Source organism: Canis lupus, chromosome 15 (genome assembly GCF_003254725.2).
Source record: "Canis lupus dingo isolate Sandy chromosome 15, ASM325472v2, whole genome shotgun sequence".
Lineage (NCBI taxonomy): Eukaryota > Metazoa > Chordata > Mammalia > Carnivora > Canidae > Canis > Canis lupus.
The window spans coordinates 17,928,308-17,947,140 of record NC_064257.1 but is presented as its reverse complement, the minus strand read 5'-3'; the positions used below and the strand labels follow the sequence as shown (position 1 = coordinate 17,947,140).

The window sequence follows — 18,833 nt, the reverse complement described above, 5'->3', positions numbered from 1 at the left end:
GTCTCTGCCTCTCTCTGTGTCTTTCATGAATAAATAAAATCTTTTTTAAAAAGATCTTTTTTCATGTAGGCATTTACAATTCTAAATTTCCTTCTGCGCATTGTTTTTGCTGCATCCCATGAGTTTTGGTATGTTGTGATGTTGTTTTCATTTATCTCAAAGTATTTCCTAATTTCCCTTGTGGTAGCTAATTTGGCCAAGTGGTTGCTTAAGAGTGTGTTGTTTAATTTACACATATTTGTGAATTTCTCATATTTCCTTCTGTTACTAATTTGTAGTTTTACTCATTGTAGTAAAAAACAAAGACACTCTATATGATTTAAAGACTTTGATTTATGGTGATGAGTTTTATAGACCAACGTATGGTCTATTTTAGGGAATGTTCCATGTGTACTTGTTGGGCGGAGTTTTCTATATATGTCTGCTAAGTCCAGTTGGTTTACAAGGCCGACATCTATTTCCTTGTTTATCTTTAACCTGGCGATTTATCCATTTTTGAGAGTGGGGTGTTGAAATCCTTGACTATTATTGTAGAACTGCTCAAATATTTTTTTCCATTTAAAAAATTAGTTGTTGGTTTTCTTATTAATGAGTTTTAAGAGCTCTTAAAGTAGAGTCTAGATACATGTCCTTTATTAGTATATGATTTCAATATATTTTCCTCAGCCCATGGCTTATTTATTCATTATATTAGAAGCTCCTTTTAAGAAAGAAAACTTCAAATTTTGATATAGTTCAGTTTATCATTTTTTCTTTTATGGGCTAAGCATTGATCATTTCTAAGAAATCTGAATAAATCAAAGTCACAGATTCTTCTACTCTATTTTTAGAAGTTTAAAATTTTTGAGTTTTACATTTAAGTCTGTGATCCATTTTGCTTAACTTTTGTATATGGTTTAAGGTGTAGACCAAAGTCCATTTACACACATATATATATGGATAAATATTTCTGCAACATTTGTTGAAAAGACTATACTTTTTGCACTGAATCCTTTTCTCTTATTGAAAATCAAGTGGCCCTGTATATGTGAGTCTACTTCTGCACCCTCTATTCTTTTTTTTAAGACTTATTTATTTATTCCAGAGAGAGAGAGTGAGCACACTTGCAAGTAGGAGGAAGAACAGAAGAAAAGAAAGAGGGAGAGGGAGAGAATCTCAAGCTGACTCCTGGCTGAGCACTGAGCATTACAATCCCAAGATCAAGAATTGGATGCTTAACTGACTGACCCACCTAGGTGCCCCTGTGCCCTGTATTCTTATTTAATAGATATTTATCTACCTTTATGTCACTTAACATTTCTCTCATATTTTATCCTAGTTCTATATTCTAGAAAATGGTCTTCAGCCAAATCCCTTTTATAATTGATATATGTCTACATTATGTGAATTTGGATAATTTCATTATTAGTGAAAGAAACCTTTGCTTCTTTTTTTAAAAAATTTAATTTATTTATCCATGAGAGACACAGAGAGAGAGGCAGAGACACAGGCAGAGGGAGAGGCTCCCCTCAGGGAGCCCTAATGTAGGACTGGATCCCAGGACTCCGGGATCATGATCTGAGCCAAAACCAGATGCTCAACCACTGAGCCACCCAAGAAACCCTTGCTTCTTAGAATCTAATTTTTATAACAACTTGTTCTTGAGTTATGAAAATTTAAATTACAATATTAATACAAATTTGAAAAATTAAAGATTATTTTCTTTTCTGTTTTTAAGTACCTGTTTTCTCTAAGGTCACTTGTCCTGTTTTATCCTTCTCTTTCCATTGTGGCTATATTCAAAGCCAGGTGATATTTGGGTATCATTTAAAATGTATTGATTAAGGACTATAGATATCTCCCGTTTGTATTTAGATTTACATTGTATTTCTCTGTTCTTTTAAATTCAATTATCTGACTTTTTTTCTCCTAGAAATTTCTTTTATGTAAAGATTTGGTAATGGCCCTCTGCCTTGTTTTTCTGTGTTGTCATGTAGTTATCCTTTTAAAAAATGAAAAGGCAAGAAAAGGAGGAAGAGAAAATATAAGTTTTATTTCATTTTAAAGAATTTGTCATAGTGAAAAAGGTTTCTGTAGTCAGTGTGCTATTCTAATCCAATCTCCCCATTCTGAACTGTGTGATTCTGTGTGAATGTGTGTGTGTTTCTGCATTATTTTTGGATCAGAAAACAGGGTGTTGCTGAGAGAGGAGAGACTTGAATTCCTCTTGGAATTGGTAGTTCATTATAGTTTTACATTTTCTGGCTCTGAGTAGCCCATAAGGTATTTAAGATTCCCCAGTGGCTAGTTGGCTAATTCTACGGAATTAGAGTTGCTATCTTTAAGATGAAGTATTTCTGACATTCATTAATTTTTAACTAATTTCTTTAAAAAATAGAATTTTCTTAAAATAGGGACTTAATTGTCATATTTCTGAGGCTTTTTTATTATGAAAATTTTCTCTTTTTATTTATTTATTTATTTATTTATTTATTTATGATAGTCACACAGAGAGAGAGAGAGAGAGAGGCAGAGACATAGGCAGAAGGAGAAGCAGGCTCCATGCACCGGGAGCCCGACGTGGGATTTGATCCCGGGTCTCCAGGATCACGCCCTGGGCCAAAGGCAGGCGCCAAACCGCTGAGCCACCCAGGGATCCCGAAAAATTTCAAACATACTAAAAATAGAATAATATAATGAACCACAGTGTAATTCATGCACATTGTAAACCAGTGCACAGTTCCATGAATTACCAACTCATGGCCAAGATAATTATATCTATACTCCCAATAGCTTTATTTTTTTACAAAGATTTTATTTGTTTATTCATGAGAGACACACAGACAGAGGCAGAGACATAGGCAGAAGGAGAAGCAGGCCCCTCTCGGGGAGCCCGATGCAGGACTCTATCCTGAAACCTGGGATCATGCCCTGAGCGGAAGGCAGATGCTCAACCACTGAGCCACCCAGGTGTCCCCCAATCACTTTATTTTGAAGCAAATCCCAGATATATCATTTTGTTATAACTTATTATTTTTGACACGTAACATTATATGAGTTTCAGTCAAATCAATAATGATTTGATATTAGTATGTATTTCTAAAAGATCACTACAATAAGTCTAGTTAACATGTCACCACACATATTACAAAAATTTTTTCTTGTGATGCAGACTTTCAAGAACTATTCTTTTTTTAAAAAAGATTTTATTTATTTATTTGAGAGAGAGAGAGCATGAGCAGGGGAAGGGGCAGAGGGAGAGGAACAAGCAAACTCCATGCTGAGCAAGGAGCCCAATATTAGGCTTCATGCCAGGACATTGGGATCATAACCTGAGCCAAAGGTAGATGCATAACTGACTGAGCACCCAGGCACCCTCAAGATCTATTCTTTTAGAAACTTTCAAATATGCAATACAGTGTTATTAACTATAGACACCTTGCTAACATCATATACCCATGTCTTAATTATTTTATAACTGGAAGTTTGTTATAACTTATTTTTATTTATAAAAGATAATTAAATTTTTTGATACAATTTCTACTATAGTAGGACTTCTACTGATGAGGAAAACTAATCAAGAGATATCAAACAATGATTAAAGCAGAAATATAGGGGATCCCTGGGTGGTGCAGCGGTTTGACGCCTGCCTTTGGCCCAGGGCGGGATCCTGGAGACCCGGGATCGAATCCCACGTCGGGCTCCCGGTGCATGGAGCCTGCTTCTCCCTCTGCCTGTGTCTCTGCCTCTCTCTCTCTCTCTGTGACTATCATAAATAAATTTAAAAAAATTAAAAAAAAATAAAGCAGAAATATAATTCAGGAATGTTGCAATACATTCATTTAACACGTTTGTCGAGCTAATAGTCTCCTTAGTTTAAGCATTTTCTTTCTGCCTTCTATGTACAGACAAGGAAAGTTCTCCAGGGTATCTTAAAACAAGAAACAAGGTGCAGAACAGCATAAGAAAGTCACAGGTAAATAAGCATTAAGATATTTGCTTATATACACAAACACACTGAAAGGATGCACAATAAAATAATGAAAGTAATAAGGGAAGAGATGTAAGGTGGATGGGGAGGGGCACACCAAGGACTTTTTAATCTATGCATTTTTATATTTTTTGAGTCATACGAGCATGTTTTATTCTTTAAAAATTTTCTTCTCAAATGCTGTATTTCATGCAAAAACTAAGATATTCTTATGATCAAGTCAGTTCGAAAGTATTGTTTTAAGACTCTATTTATTTATTTATTTGACAGAGAGATAGTATACAAGTAGGAGGAGCAGCAGAGGGAGAGGGAGACGCAGGTTCTCTGCTCAGCAGGGACCCCAGCTCGGGGCTCCATCCCAAGACCCCAGCCAGGATCACAACCTGAGCTGAAGGCAGACACTCAACCAACTGAGCCATCCAATTTGAAAATATTGCAAGCTGAATACCAACACTGTTGTCAGCTGGATCAATAACTATGTAACGCTTAAAAATTACCTGACTTTGATCTCGTTTCTTTCTGCTGTACTTTTAATTGTTACAAGTCAATCAGAATTTATTTGTTTATTTATTTGAGAGAGAGAGAGAAGCGAGGAGAGGCAGTGGGAGGGAGAGAATCAATGCCCAGTGAGGAGCCTGACACGAGCCTTGATTTCACAGCCCTGAGATCATGACCTGAGCAGGAATCAAGAGTGGGACACTTAACTGACTAGCTACCCGCGTGCCCCTAAACAGAATTTTAAAACACATATAGTTTAAGTGTGCTTTACTAGCTCTCAGACTTCATGGGTCTCTCTTTTTGCTGAGACCTCTCCCTCTTATAGATAACAACAAGAGCTTCAGTTTCTAGTTTGGTTTTGTTTGGCTTAGCTCAGCCAATTCTTCTAGTGTCTGTTCCTACTCTGCCCTCAAAATGCAAAGTGATGACACTCCTTATGCCTCATCCGTGCTTCCATTCAGGTATTTTGTTTTCTCTAAAAAGGAGTAGGTACAGAAGGATGGACTTAGCCATACTAAGTCCCAGGGAGATCTATGTACTCTTCCTCCCATCGTTTAACTGGTATTCACCTCACAAAAGCAGCTGCTTCTCAAGTTGGGGGTTCAGAGGAGTTTAGTTTATATACCATTTATTAAGCACCTAATGTGTGCCAGGCACTATGCTTGGTGCTAGAAATACAGATATCAAAATACAATTCTTGCCTTAGAAGTTCAGAGCCTGGAGCGGACATGGATGGGAAAGCAGAGGTATAATACAACGGGTTAAGTATTGAGATTGAGGTCAGCCGAAGGTGCCCCAGTTCAGGTTGGAGTGTGGGCAGAGTGGTGGGATTGAGGGGGGTTGGTAGGGGAAGATTCTCAGAAAACGTGATATGCACTAGAGTATGAATAGGAGTTAGGGGCATAGAGTAGACACAGATGAAAAAATGTGAACAATGGTCCAGAATTCTAAGCAATATTTGGGTTTGTGGTACAGTGTATGCTACAACTGGAGGATAAAGTCCAAGCTGGAAGAAGCAGAAGCTAGAGGTGACTCAGGGAGCCTTTCCCTATCTTATCATACCTTGGGGGCTCCTATCACTTGCCAACCCAGAAGCCAGGTTAGGGATTCCCAGTTATCATTTTAGGTCCACAGGGAGAAGACACAATGCTTGTGTTACCTGGGGAATAAACATTTCCCTTGAGTGCCATGCCGAAGAGTGTTGGATGATGACTATGGCCCTCCGCGGTTGGTCAAACTCCATCCTTTTTCTCATTCCTACTGTACTGCCCCAGGACTTTTGGGGCTGCTGGGCTTGGGGTGGGGGGTTAGCAGATGGAGGCAAAAACATTCCCAGGCATCCTTGTTGAATGAAGGGTCAGCCTCTTTCAGATTTATCAGAGATGGAGTCTGGGAAATTTCCATTGAATTGCAAATCTCCCTTGAGTCTTTCAGGAATTATTTTCTCTTTCTCTCTCATGATTTTACCTCAGTGTTGTGTCTCTCTTCTCTAGCAGGCACTGCCGCCAGCCAGGCTCCTGATGTCTAGATTAATCAATCCGCATTTGGGGGAATCTCCATTGGAAACTGAAGTTATGCATGAAGGATCCTACCCAACGATGGAGGGATTGGTTAGAAACCAATAACTTCTTCAGCCTCTTCCTTCTCTGCACTTGGGCTAATGCTTGGATTTAGGGAGGAAAACTGACAGTTTGTAGGTACACTCATCAGCAAAGCCGTGAAGACCTGGCTTTAAATGGAACATTTCTCAGCTATTAGAGGTGAAAGCAACTATAGGTAAGTGCAGTAAGTCCTTTCATAGATAAATGGTTTAACCTCTCCATATTCACCCTTTGCACTCCAACCCCATGTTATTCTCAGGCCATTGTCCTTCGCTTGGAGTGTCCCTAGTCAAGCCTAAGGCCGTGATCACATTGCACAAGATGCTCTTTCTACAGGAAGGGAAAGGTGGGCGCGATGGCTGAGCTTCACGCGGCCCTAAGAGGAGCAGTGGGATGCAGTCACCTCAGGATCAGAAAGCCCCTTTGTTCACAAGGTAGAGGAACAATTCTACCCATGAGAAAAGCACAAGAGAAGAAGCAGATTACCCAATTGCTGCCTGCTTTCCCAAGTGCTTTGCCACCCTTAGGAACTCCAGGCTCTTGTTAGCCTCACACTACAGGGCATGAAAAGGACCAGGGTGGAGCAGACCGTTGAGTCATAAAAAGGGAAAGAGAATTCTTAGAAGGTGATCCCCACCCTCGTGGAACAACAAGGACATTCAAGGGTAGGTAGGAGGGATTCCTTCCATATTTGAGGTTGGGATTCATCTTCTCACTTAAGATATAGCTAGGCTCAGTTCAGTGGAAATACTTTCACAGAGAGCCAGAAGAGCCCCCTTCAAGGTGACTAGTTCTATCTCACTCCACTCCACACCTTGTATTTCATGCTTCAGCCCAAATGTACTGTGTTACATGCTACTCTTTTCCATCACAAAACCTCTTTTCTCTCCTATGGAATCCATACCCATTTTTTTTTAGCATCTATTTTAGGCCTCACCCTTCTCCAGAATGCCCCTCATCTCTCTAAATCTCAGTTTGGCTCTTTTCCCACAGCCTCCTTAGGCCCTATTCTTACCTGTGACATTCCATCTGTGACCCATATTACCTTCTCTGTCCTTCTCATTAGACAGTGAGCTACATGAGGTAGTGACAACGTCTCCTCTATTTCTGAATCGCCGAGTATACCTGGCGCCCAATACATTACCAATACAGAAGAATTGGATGATTTTATTGACAGTAAGGTAATTTCTATAGGAGCTGGAGGGAGACGAGCCTCTGAATGGAATCCCTAGGGAGAAAGACCACGGAATTGCTTTATCCTAGACAAAGGTCCAAAAATGTCTCCTACAGACATTGTAAGTAAAGAGGTTACTGTTTGCTGGGAACAAAGACTGTCAGAGTGTGCGAGAGAACACAAGGCTGAGAACTGGAGCCTAGTTCTCATGCTCTAATCTCATGCTTTGCATGGCTAAAGGTGATCGTATTCTAGTAACTGAGGCATTTTTAAAACCAGGTTTCAGACTATCATTGATTTGATTCTTATAACTGGTGGTGATCTTCAAAACTGGAAGGATTTGAATCAAATGGGAAGGACTTCATTTCTGATTTCATGAGTCATTACCTGGAATTCCTAATTCTGTCTTTGGCAAGTCACCTAATGGAACCCAAGTTTGTGAAAGGGCTTTGGATCGATGTTATGGACTGAAAGAGCATAAGAGACTCATCCTAGGCGTGCCTGCGTGACTCAGTGGGTTAAAGATCTGACTCTTGATTCCGGCTCAGATCATGATCACAGGTCATGATCTCAGGGTCCTGAGATAGATCCCCAAGTCTGGCTCTGCGCTCAGCAGGGAGTCTGCTTCTCTCCCTCACCTTCTGCCCCTCCCCCTGCCCAGAAGTGTGCACACTCTCTGTCTCTATATAAATAAATCTTAAAAAAAAAAAAGAAAAGAAACTCATCCTAATATTCCCCTGATTACTTAGATTAAAGTTGACACTAAATAAATAAATGTGGATCCCTGACTGAGTGATTCAGTGTAGTTTAGCCCTGTTCTACCTTTTGAATATGCCATAACTTGCTTTAGATAGGCAAGCATTTTATGACAAGCTGAGTTCAGTTAGTCTCTTAGGTTGCTGGGGGAAATTCTCCATGAAAAAGGTAATTTTATAAAATAGATGTACTAATGACCTAGATTCCTATGACTCAATCCACAGCTGAGCAGGTGAAGGACAAATGAGCTGGATGCATTGATCATCTTCCAAGGAAATGGCAAGCCAAGTCTAGAGTCTGGTGCCCAAACTTACAGGGCTTTCTCTCCACAGCATTTGTCACCTAAGTGCTAGAAACTCTTGAATGCTTTACACTCTTATTTCACTTGCTTCTCATGGCATTTCACAACTGAGGAGCACAGGAGTGGTTCTTAAATAATTTTCCCAAGGCTACTTGGCTAGAAAATAGAGATGCTGGAATTCAAAGCTATGCAGTCTGGCTCAAGTCCTGATCCTGGTGGAATGGGAATCATATTCTTCACGAAATTATTTTTTTGATCTTTTTGTCCAGCTCAGATGGTCAATGATATCATTATTATAAATGTGAGTCATTGCCATTTAAGATCTGAGGATGGAGGCTCCTGGCCTTTCCATACCTAAGTGTTAGATACCCTTGCTGGAAAATCTTCTGCAGCTTTAGAAGTAATTAGGTGTAGGCCTCAGGTTCTTCAGATCTCTACAGCGACTGGAGAAGCGGGGATACGTGTGCCGTATCACAATAAAATAAGTTTCAGCATTGTTCTGGAGAAGATGCATCCCCCCCAGCACATGTTGGTGCTGTCGCGCAGGTGAGAAAGAGAATGGCTCCTGGCGAGAACCAGAGCAGCGGTGTGACCGAGTTCATCTTGGCAGGCTTCCCAAATCTCAACAACACAAAAGCAGAAGTGTTCTCTGTCTTCCTTCTTGTCTACCTGCTGACTCTAACAGGCAACGTGCTGATTGTTGGGGTGGTGGGAGCGGATGCTCGCCTGCAGACCCCCATGTACTTCTTCCTGGGCAACCTGTCCTGCCTCGAGATCTTGCTCACTTCCGTCATCATTCCCAAGATGCTGAGCAATTTCCTTTCCAGGCAACACACCATCTCCTTTGCTGCATGCATTACTCAATTCTATTTCTACTTCTTTCTTGGGGCCTCTGAGTTCCTGCTGTTGGCCGTCATGTCTGTGGATCGCTACCTGGCCATCTGTCACCCTCTGCACTATCCCTTGCTCATGAATGGTGCTGTGTGCTCTCGGGTGGCCTTGGCCTGCTGGATGGGGGGACTTGTCCCTGTGCTTGGCCCCACGGTGGCTGTGGCCTTACTTCCCTTCTGTGAACAGCACACTGTGGTGCAGCATTTCTTCTGTGACAGTGGCCCTCTGCTCCGCCTGGCATGCACCAACACCAAGAAGCTGGAGGAAACAGACTTCGTGCTGGCCTCTCTGGTCATCATATCCTCGCTGATGATTACTGCTGTGTCCTATGGCCACATAGCTCTGGCTGTCCTGCGCATTCCCTCTGTTTCCGGCCGTCAGAAGGCCTTCTCTACCTGTACCTCTCACTTGATGGTGGTGACCCTCTTCTATGGAAGTGCCATTTTTCTCTATGTGCGACCATCACAGAGTGGCTCTGTGAATACCAACTGGGCAGTGACAGTGGTAACAACGTTTGTGACACCGCTGCTGAATCCATTCATCTATGCCTTACGCAATGAGCGAGTCAAGGAAGCTTTGAAGGATATGTTCAGGAAGATGGGAGTAGGCTTTTGGGGGAATCTTCTACTCACTAAGAATTTCAGTAAGAAGACAGTGAAGTGAAAGTGAAGGGAGTGTAATAACCAGTTGTGAGTCCAAGTCTTCTCTGTTGTCACTCTCTTTCCTATGGTTGTCATGGACATCACCAAATGACCAAATTCTGGAACCATGAAAGAACCCCAAAGTCATCAAGCCTGCCCTTCTTTTTCAAGCAAAATTCCTTGATTCTATCTTATAAATAAATCCATTTATTATTGATATACATAATCAATTACATCATAAAACCCTCCAACCTGTGAGATCTTAACCTAAGGGTCCATGGTTACCAGGGAATCTAAGGATGGGCTTCAGAAAATCTGTTGCTGGGGATCCCTGGGTGGCTCAGCGATTTAGCACCTGCCTTTGGCCCAGGATGTGGTACTGGAGTCCCAGGATCGAGTCCCAGGATCGAGTCCCAGGATCGACTCCCAGGATCGACTCCCAGGATCGACTCCCAGGATCGACTCCCAGGATCGACTCCCAGGATCGACTCCCAGGATTGAGTCCCATGTCGGGCTCCCCGTAGGGAGCCTGCTTCTTCCTCTGTCTGTGTCTCTGCCTCTCTCTGTGTCTCTCATGAATAAATAAATAAAATCTTTAAAAAAAAAATCTGTTGCCTAACTAGAATTTAAATAAATTAGAAGAAAAAAAAAAGAAAATTTATAAGCCCCACTAGTATGCAAATTTTATGTGTTTGACTTAAATGCATTTGTCTGGGAAGAGGATCCACAGTTTTAATCCAATTCTTAGAGAGATCTATTTGTGACCTTTGCCAAAAGTTAAAAACCGATTAAAGTTCTCATTAGAGTCTTTCAGTTGTTTATGGAAATCAATAATCTTAAGAAAATTGTCCTTATAATCTTAAAAATAAATAAAAATAAAAGAGATAGATTGTGTATTTTTGCATACACTTCACAAAACATTGTATGCAAACATTGCATTTACTGTCAGGTGGAAATGAGGTAAAGCAAATTGAGTAAGTGACTTACTCACGTCTCCACAGTAACCCCAGGTGTCTTTGCAAAAGCAGACCCAAGAGAAAGTTCATGAATAGTAGCATTTAATGTGATTTTCTAATTTGCACTGTATTACAAAGATGAACTAAAGACACCAGTCATTTTTCACTGGGTTGTGTCCCTTTCATTTGCCCACTTTTTACAGTCTCATATCTGTTGTGTTCAATTTCATTTTGTTTTTAGTAAAATTGGACTGGGACTAGAACCTTTAATATCAAAGAATTCTGAATGCCAACTCTTGTTGTACCTACCAGGAACCAGACTTTGTGGTACATTTTATGTTCCTCACCAGATATTTGAAAGGAAGTGAGGATTTCTTTTATATACACAAATATGGACAGCACATCAACCTCAACATAGGGTTGCAAAATTGGCAAGCCGAGCGATTAGCATGCAAAGAGACAGCCATAAAGCTTCAGTGGGCACTGGAAATAGTAATGCTTTCATCTAATTCTATTAATAATACACACAAACACACACTAAATATTTCAATCCCCAAAGTATTTCTGAATGGAAACTAAAGGAATGAAAGGAATGACCAGCGGTTTGAAAGGGAAAAAGAAGTCTTTTGGAGTGATCTAGATGTGCTGCCCCGAGAGCAGATGAACTATGATTGCCTTACAAACTCCCTACTTTCACAGAACCTAAAAATCTGAAGCCAATCCCAGATGCTGGCCTAGGAGAGGAATTCCTATAACAATTTATAATAACCCCTAAGTTTTAACAATAAAGCACATTAAACCATCTATTCCATAAGGAATTTTTTCTTCATCTTAATGTCAGAAGCACTTCACACAACCGATCTTAGACTCTTACTTAAAATAGTTTTGTTCTTTGGTTCCTCTGGGACTGCACTTGCCTGGTTTTCTCTCCACATTTCCAGCTACTTTATTTTGTTTTGCTGGTGCACCCTCTTCAATAAAGCTGTTAAATATTAGCTAATTGTAAAGCTATTCCTAGAACTCACAAATTAAGAGGAAGCTGAAAATAAGAATGTATTTCTAACACTTATAACAGAGCCCGGTCCACAGACTGTGCCCAGGAATTATTTGTTGAATGAATTACAGACTCATGAGCAGACGATAGCCACTGCCCTGAGACAGATGCTAAACTCAAGCAGCCAGCAGCTGGAGTGTTAGTCCTCATTCCCACGATAGGCCTACTCTAGGGACTATGTGAAACTGAACCTCTCACATACAGCTTGAGCGCTTATTTGCAGTGAAACAGTGAAAAACAATGTCCCTTGCAGCAATCAACGAATTTGTCTGCTTCTAGGAAAGAGTCATCTTTGAGAATTCTAAACTGAAGCTCTGCCATCATACTAAAAATTTGTGCCATCTGGGGTTACCAGAGAGGAGGTGGTGGGTATAGGTGAAATAGGTGATGGGGATTAAGGAGGGCACCTTGATGAGCACCGGGTGATGTACAGAATTGTTGAATCGCCATATTGTACACATGAAACTGATATAATACAACTATATTAAGATTAAAAAAGAAACAATAAAAAACAAATATTATGAAAAAACATTAAAACTTTTATGTCACCTGGGAAACTGCAAGGTAATACATTAATATAAGCATTATTCTCTTAATATTCTCAGGGCAGAATGAATATAACTTCTCTCAAGAGAGTCACAAGAAATAGTACAAGACTCCCTTAGATAAAGCTATCTTGAACACAAGTGCACAATTCCAAAATAAAAGCACATCCAGGGAATTTCATAAAAATTTAAGATTTTTGTGCTTCAAAGACCATGGAAAAGATGTTGTCACAGAATGGCAGGAGGTATTTGCAAATTATATATCTTAAAAAAGACTTCTATCTAGAATATATAAAGACATCTATTATCAAAAACACAAAGAACAATTAAAAATGGGCAAAGGGTCTGAAGAGGCATACAAAATTACACAAAGTCAGTAAACACATGAGACTCGACATCATTAGTCATCAGAGAAATCAAATGAAACCACATACTCGCTAAGATGGCTATAACAGGAATGACATTAATAAGTATTGATGAAAATGTGAAGAAATGGAACACTTATACACCCCTGGTGTATAAGCCAGAAGACAAGCTGGGGGTTCCTCAAAAGCTTAAACACAGTATTACACATAACTCATCAATTCAACTTCTAGTTATAGATCCAAGAGAAACGAAACCATTTGTGTCCACACAAAAACTTGTATACATATTCATGCAGCATTAGAAGGCCAAAAAGTAGAAACAACTCAAGTGCCATCAACTGATGAATGGACAAATATCCATACAACAGAATATTACTTGACAAAAAGGAATGAAGTGCTGATGAATGCTACAACATGGATGAACCTTAAAAACATAATACTAAGTGAAAAAAGCCAGTCACAAAAGATGATGTATAGTATGATCCCACATACACGAAATATCCAGAATAGGAAAATCTATATACAGAGAAAGTAGATTAGTAATTGCCCAGGGCTGCAGGAGAGGAATGGGAGGAAATGAGGAGTGACTTTTATTGGGGTACAAGAACTATTTTTGGAGTGATAAAAATGCTGTAAAATTGATTGTGGTGGTGGTTCAACTGCAAATATTCTTAAAAAAAAAAAAAAATTTTACCTGGGAGCATCTGGGTGGCTCAGTGGTTGAGCATCTGCCTTTGGCCCAGGTGGTGATCCTCGGGGTCCTGGGATCAAGTCTTGCTTTGGGCTCTCTGCAGGGAGAGAGGGAGCCTGCAGGGAGCCTGCTTCTCCCTCTGCAGGGAGCCTGCTTCTCCCTCTGTCTATGTTTCTGCCTCTCTGTGTGTGTCTTTCATGAATAAATAAATAAAATCTTCAAAAAAACCCACCACTTGCCTGTACATTGTAAGTGGGTGAATTGTATCAATAATTCCTATACTGCATGTTAGTCTTCATCCACTTATACTGGTTCCACTATGAATCCTAAATGATATACTTTCTCTGGCAACTGGCACCATTTTCTCTGTTTCCCCATTATTTTGAAAAAGTGCCTTGAAGACAGAGACTGGGTCCTACCTGAGTTTATCTTCTTGCTGATAAGAAGAGTACTTGGTAATTCAGAACACAGCAAAATCTCATCACATTGTTTTTTGAAGGGACAAGTGACATAAAGGCTGAATAAATATCAAATAGCCATGTTCACTGGTGATTTGCAGGGGACTCTTTTGCAGGATTCAAGGCAGGGGGTGTCATGTTGATAACAGAGTAGAGTACTAGAGGCCCACATCAGCTCACACAATCAACATTACTTAAAAAGCTGTTATACTACAAAAAAAAAAAAAAAAAAATAAGCAACCAGGACTCTTTTTTAAAAAAATATTTCATTTATTTATGAGAGACACAGGCAGAGGGAGAAGCAAGCTCCCTGCAGGGGAGCCTGATGTGGGACTGGATCCCGGGTCTCCAGGCCCACGCCCTGAGCCAAAGGCAGATGCCCAACCACTAAGCCACCCAGGCGTCTCACGACTAGGACTGTTAAGGGTCAACAGATAGACAATAAAAAGCCGGCTTAGACCCTTAAGAACTTCAGATAATATAACTATTATTTGGGTTCTGAAACCTACATCTGTCTCCCACCCAAGATCATCTTAAATCTCTTTCTGCTTTTCAGAACCGACTTCCCTTCTTTCACCTCCCTCCTCAGGCTGCGAGCTAGTCTCCTCTAATCTGCGCCTCCAGGCTTTTGTTCAGGTTCCTCCTGTCTTGCTTGGAAGCCCAGCCGGGATTCCTGTCCTCGCCGTGGTAATAGGAGGAGCAATGGTGCCCCCTTCACCTGCTCTAAAAACCCCTAAGAGTCCCTGACAACCCTAGGAACCTTTGCCCAGGGTTGAGAGCAGGGAAAGAAAGGACCCACTAAACAATCGTGAACTACTCCCCAAGGCCTTTGGGCCACGCGTGCGAAAGCTCTTGGTCTTGTCTTCCCAGCCAAGCCCCTGCAAGGAACTCTTAGTCCTCATGCTCACACTTTCCCTCCTTCTTCAACCCACCCAGCTCCCCGTCTGTCTCCCCCACCTTTCTGCTGTAAATGCTGGTAAAGCGGTGCACAGCCGCAGGGGGAGCCAAGTGGCTGTGGGAGTGAGGGCCTGCCGGGGCTTCCTCCAGGTCCCCCCCCTCACCGGATGCCAGTCTCAGCTTTTTACCCGGGTCATCACCAGGGCCTGTCCTTAAATGCTTTGCATTTGCTCTTCCCTGTGCATTCTCATCCAAACCAATGTTGACCAACGCCTTGTGGCTTTGTTTTATTTTTATTTATTTATTTATTTTTTAAACTGCAGTCGACGCACAATGTGCCATTAGTTTCAGGTGTACAACTGGCGGTTCAGGAACTCCACACCTTATGTTCACCGCAGGTGTAGCTACCACCTGCCACCAAATTTACAATTACTAGGTTTTCAATTCTTAAAATTCCTTTCTTCCATTTCAATCTTTCTGCTTAACCCCAGGACTTTGCACCCAGCTTCCTACGGTGCACCTCCCAGTGCAGGCTAGGTCCCCCGCGTTTCTGAGGACATCGAACTGCAAGTCAGGGCCGACTGCACTCTCTTTCCCCAACCTCCCACCACGGATCACAAGACTCTTTATTCTTGCCTGGCCTCATGCCCCTCCAAGAAGGGGACCTCGGGGCGGACAAATATGCCCGAGTGTGTTGGAAATCCAGTCCAGGGCTCCCCTGGGCCAGCGGCTTTGGAAGGGGAGCGAGCGCCAAGGCCGGCGGTTGGTCCCAGCGGCTCCAGGTTTGGACCCCTCTCCAGAGCGCAGTGGCCGGGCCGCAGGTTTGGGGCGCCCCCTCTGCAGCTCGCGGGGCTCCAGGTGAGCGAGCCCAGAGCCTGGAGGGTCCGCTGCATCCTCGCTGAAGGGCCAAGACGACTCTCCCCGCGTTGTACCGGGTCTGGGGAAAGCTGCACTGAAGGCCCTTCGGCTGGGACGGGTGTCTGTGCCCTTTGAGTCCCAGGGTCCCCAGGCCGCCACCTGCGACTGCAGGGCGGGGGGTGGGGGAGTGTCCGGGAGCAAGGCCTGGGGCTCTGGCGCGGGCTGGAGCTGGCCCCAGCGGAGGACAAGGGCCCGGCCCTGCGACCCTGGCGCGCCTCCGGGCGTCGCTGTGGCCCGTGGGACGCGCCCTGGCGAGGGGGGCACTCGTCCCCCCCATCCTCCCCGCGAAGGGCCTGCTAAGAACAGCCCGAGCGGCCGAAGCAAGCTGGTCCTGACCGAGGAGCCTGCGGGAGCCGAAGGGGGCGGCCCGGCCTCACCACGCCCCCCGCTCGCGGCTGCGTCCTCCTTGTCCTTGGGTCGCTCAAGGGCTTGGGCGGTGCCGCCGTCCTTTGGCTCCAAGGGGGGAGGGGAGAAAAAAACCGAAACCGCAGCTGGGGCTCGTCCGGGATTTGAACCCGGGACCTCTCGCACCCAAAGCGAGAATCATACCACTAGACCAACGAGCCAGCCCTGCAGGTGGGTGTCCCTCGCCCGTGATGCTCAGATGCTCAGCCTTCCAGGAGCCGCGGCCGCTCCGGGGCGAGCCCAGCCGTCGCCTGCAGACCCCGCGGCCTCCTGCGCGCGCCGGCGTCGGAAGCACACGGAGTCCGGCCCCGCGGCGGGCGGGGGGGCGCTCACGGGCTCAGCGCGCGGCAGCGCACGCCCCACGGAGGCCACGGCCGGTCACGGCCCGTCTCAGCCCCGGTCACGCCCCGGTCACGCCCCGTCTTGCCTCGGCTCGTCCCGGTCACGCCCCGTCTCGCCCGGTCACGGCCAGTCACGCCCCGATCACGGTCGGTCGGCCCCGGTCTCGCCCTGTCTCGCCCTGTCTCGCCCCGGTCACGCCCCTTCTCGCCCCCTCTCGCCCCGTCTCGTCCCCCCCGCCCCCGTCCCGCCCCCTCTCGCCCCGTCTCGCCCCCGTCTCAGCCCCGGTCACGCCCCGTCTCGCCCCGGTCCCGTCCCGCCCCGCCCCGCCCCGCCCCCTCTCGCCCAGTCTCGCCCTGTCGCGGCCCGGCCCGCGCTCCGCCGTCTCCCTCCTCCCCTGGGCCGCGAGCTCTGGGCGCGGGCGTCGGGCGGCCCGGCGGGGCCGACAGCCGTGGGGCTGCGCTGTGCTCCCGCCGCGCCCGCCGGACACCCCGGACCCGAGGCGACCCCGCCGCCGTCCAGGAGGCGCAGGCGGGCGGGGAGGTGGCCGCGCGTGCCTCCCGTGCCCCCCGTGCCCCCCCGTGCCCTCCGTGCCCCCCCGTGCCCCCCGTGCCCCCCCGTGCCCTCCGTGCCCCCCCGTGCCCCCCCGTGCCCTCCGTGCCCCCCGTGCCCCCCGTGCCCCCCCATGCCCTCCGTGCCCCCCCGGGCCCCCCGTGCCCTCCGGGCCCCGTGAAGCCCCCGGCCGCTCCCCGTGGTCGCCGGGCTCCCCCCTTGCGGGCCGTGCGGGTGGACACGCCCCTGCCGGAAGGTGCTTCCTTCCCAACCACCTCCCGCCCCTTCGTGGTCTAAGGCTCCTCTAGATGCTGAAGCCGCGGGGCCGCAGGCTTTAAAACAAGGGATTGAACGGCAAAAATCCGCTCGTGGGTCGGCTCTATAGCTCAGGGGTTAGAGCACTGGTCTTGTAAACCAGGGGTCGCGAGTTCAAATCTCGCTGGAGCCTGAGGTGGGATGCTTGTTTTCCTGCCACGTTAGTCTCTGTTTTTGCACACCTGGCGTTTGCAGAGGAGGGCAGCTGAGGCCCACTGATCGCCTTGCCCCCGGCGGCGTGGGGTCCCTGAACCTGCCAGCTGCGGCCAGCCGGCCCCGGGGTTCTGCTGCGCCCCTGGAGCGGGTTTTGGGGTGAATCTAGGCCGAGTGGGGCAGAAGCCAGGCCCATGCGGCCCGATCCGGCTTCCGCTCCGCCTGCATGCTCACTTTCTCCGACTCCCAGCCCGCGTCCCGGCCCCCGGCTGCTCCTGGGATTCGCTTTGTTATCGACCAGACTGTCTGGGGACTCGGGGAGCTTCCGTCCTGGTCGGAGCCCCGAACACGAGGAGGCCGGACCCTCCCTGGCTGTTACCGCGTCCACAAAGGCCTGTCCCCGGGGACGCTGGCGTCGCGCCCTTCGATAGCTCAGCTGGTAGAGCGGAGGACTGTAGAGGCAGGCGGCTGCTGTCATCCTTAGGTCGCTGGTTCGATTCCGGCTCGAAGGAGCTGCCTTGCGTTTTGTCCCAGTCCCGATGGTTTTCTCCTCCCCACTAACTAGTCCCCTACCCGACTTCCAGAAATCTTTCTTCTCCCACCCGGATGACCTGGATTCTATTTTCAGGCAACCAGAGAGCAGCTTTCCCCCCACCAAGAAACTAAATTTCACTTACCTTCTTTGTGATAACGCGGTAGACGTGGTTCAGTTTACTCAGAAATGTGACCTAATGGGCTTTCCTATTAGATTTGAATCTGTTACCTCCTCCTCTTTGGGTCCAGTTTACGTGGATTAAACATTGCCGTAACATCCCTCAACCCCTCAACACGAGATACCTGCACTTTTTTATAAGCCCGAATACCGTATATTAGAAAAATCAGGGCTTAAGGAGAAATACGTTCGAAAAGCTGACCTTGGCAAGGATAAATACACAACAGAGGATGAGCAATGCGAAAAGGCTAAATATGCACATGGAGCTGCTCCTTCATTAATAAGAGAGAAATACTAATTTAAACAAGAGTATATTGCTTCATCACCAAATTAGAAAACGTTGATTAATATTTAATACTGACCAGGATGTCGTGAGAAGGACATTCTTGTTGAATGTCACTATTTTCTGGAGGGCCCTGGGCATTATAAATTGGAAACCTTAAAAAGAAGATAGTCTTGGATCAAGTATGCTATTCTACTGCTATAAATTTATCATTTACACATGAAAAAAGGAAATATGGCAAAATGTAGTTATTTTTGGATGTTTGTATTCATATTTTTATGTATTTTTTCCAAATATATCATGTGTATACATTAATAAAAAAGGGTTTTAACCTTACAAAATGAAGTCTAAACGTATT

General features: G+C 45.2%; 1 protein-coding gene, 1 long non-coding RNA gene and 3 other non-coding genes across 5 annotated transcripts; 4 read left to right on the top strand and 1 right to left on the bottom strand.

Annotated features, from left to right (window-relative positions):
* Nucleotides 1-1,090: 1,090 nt before the first annotated feature.
* LOC112654744 (uncharacterized) lies at nt 1,091-7,910 on the top strand. Its single transcript, XR_003133317.2, has 4 exons — nt 1,091-1,235; nt 3,888-3,955; nt 5,962-6,244; nt 7,136-7,910. It is a non-coding gene; the product is annotated as an uncharacterized LOC112654744 (long non-coding RNA).
* An 887-nt stretch (nt 7,911-8,797) lies between these two features.
* LOC112654835 (olfactory receptor 6S1) lies at nt 8,798-10,193 on the top strand. The gene has a single exon (XM_025439476.3). The coding sequence runs from the start codon at nt 8,859-8,861 to the stop codon at nt 9,852-9,854; it is 996 nt and encodes a 331-aa protein (XP_025295261.1). The 5' UTR covers nt 8,798-8,858; the 3' UTR covers nt 9,855-10,193.
* A 6,017-nt stretch (nt 10,194-16,210) lies between these two features.
* On the bottom strand, nt 16,211-16,282 carry TRNAP-UGG (transfer RNA proline (anticodon UGG)). Its single transcript has one exon. It is a non-coding gene; the product is annotated as a tRNA-Pro (tRNA).
* A 1,105-nt stretch (nt 16,283-17,387) lies between these two features.
* Nucleotides 17,388-17,460, top strand: TRNAT-UGU (transfer RNA threonine (anticodon UGU)). Its single transcript has one exon. It is a non-coding gene; the product is annotated as a tRNA-Thr (tRNA).
* Nucleotides 17,461-17,901: 441 nt separating this feature from the next.
* TRNAY-GUA (transfer RNA tyrosine (anticodon GUA)) lies at nt 17,902-17,992 on the top strand. The gene is given in 2 exon segments: nt 17,902-17,938; nt 17,957-17,992. It is a non-coding gene; the product is annotated as a tRNA-Tyr (tRNA).
* The last annotated feature ends 841 nt before the right edge of the window (nt 17,993-18,833 follow it).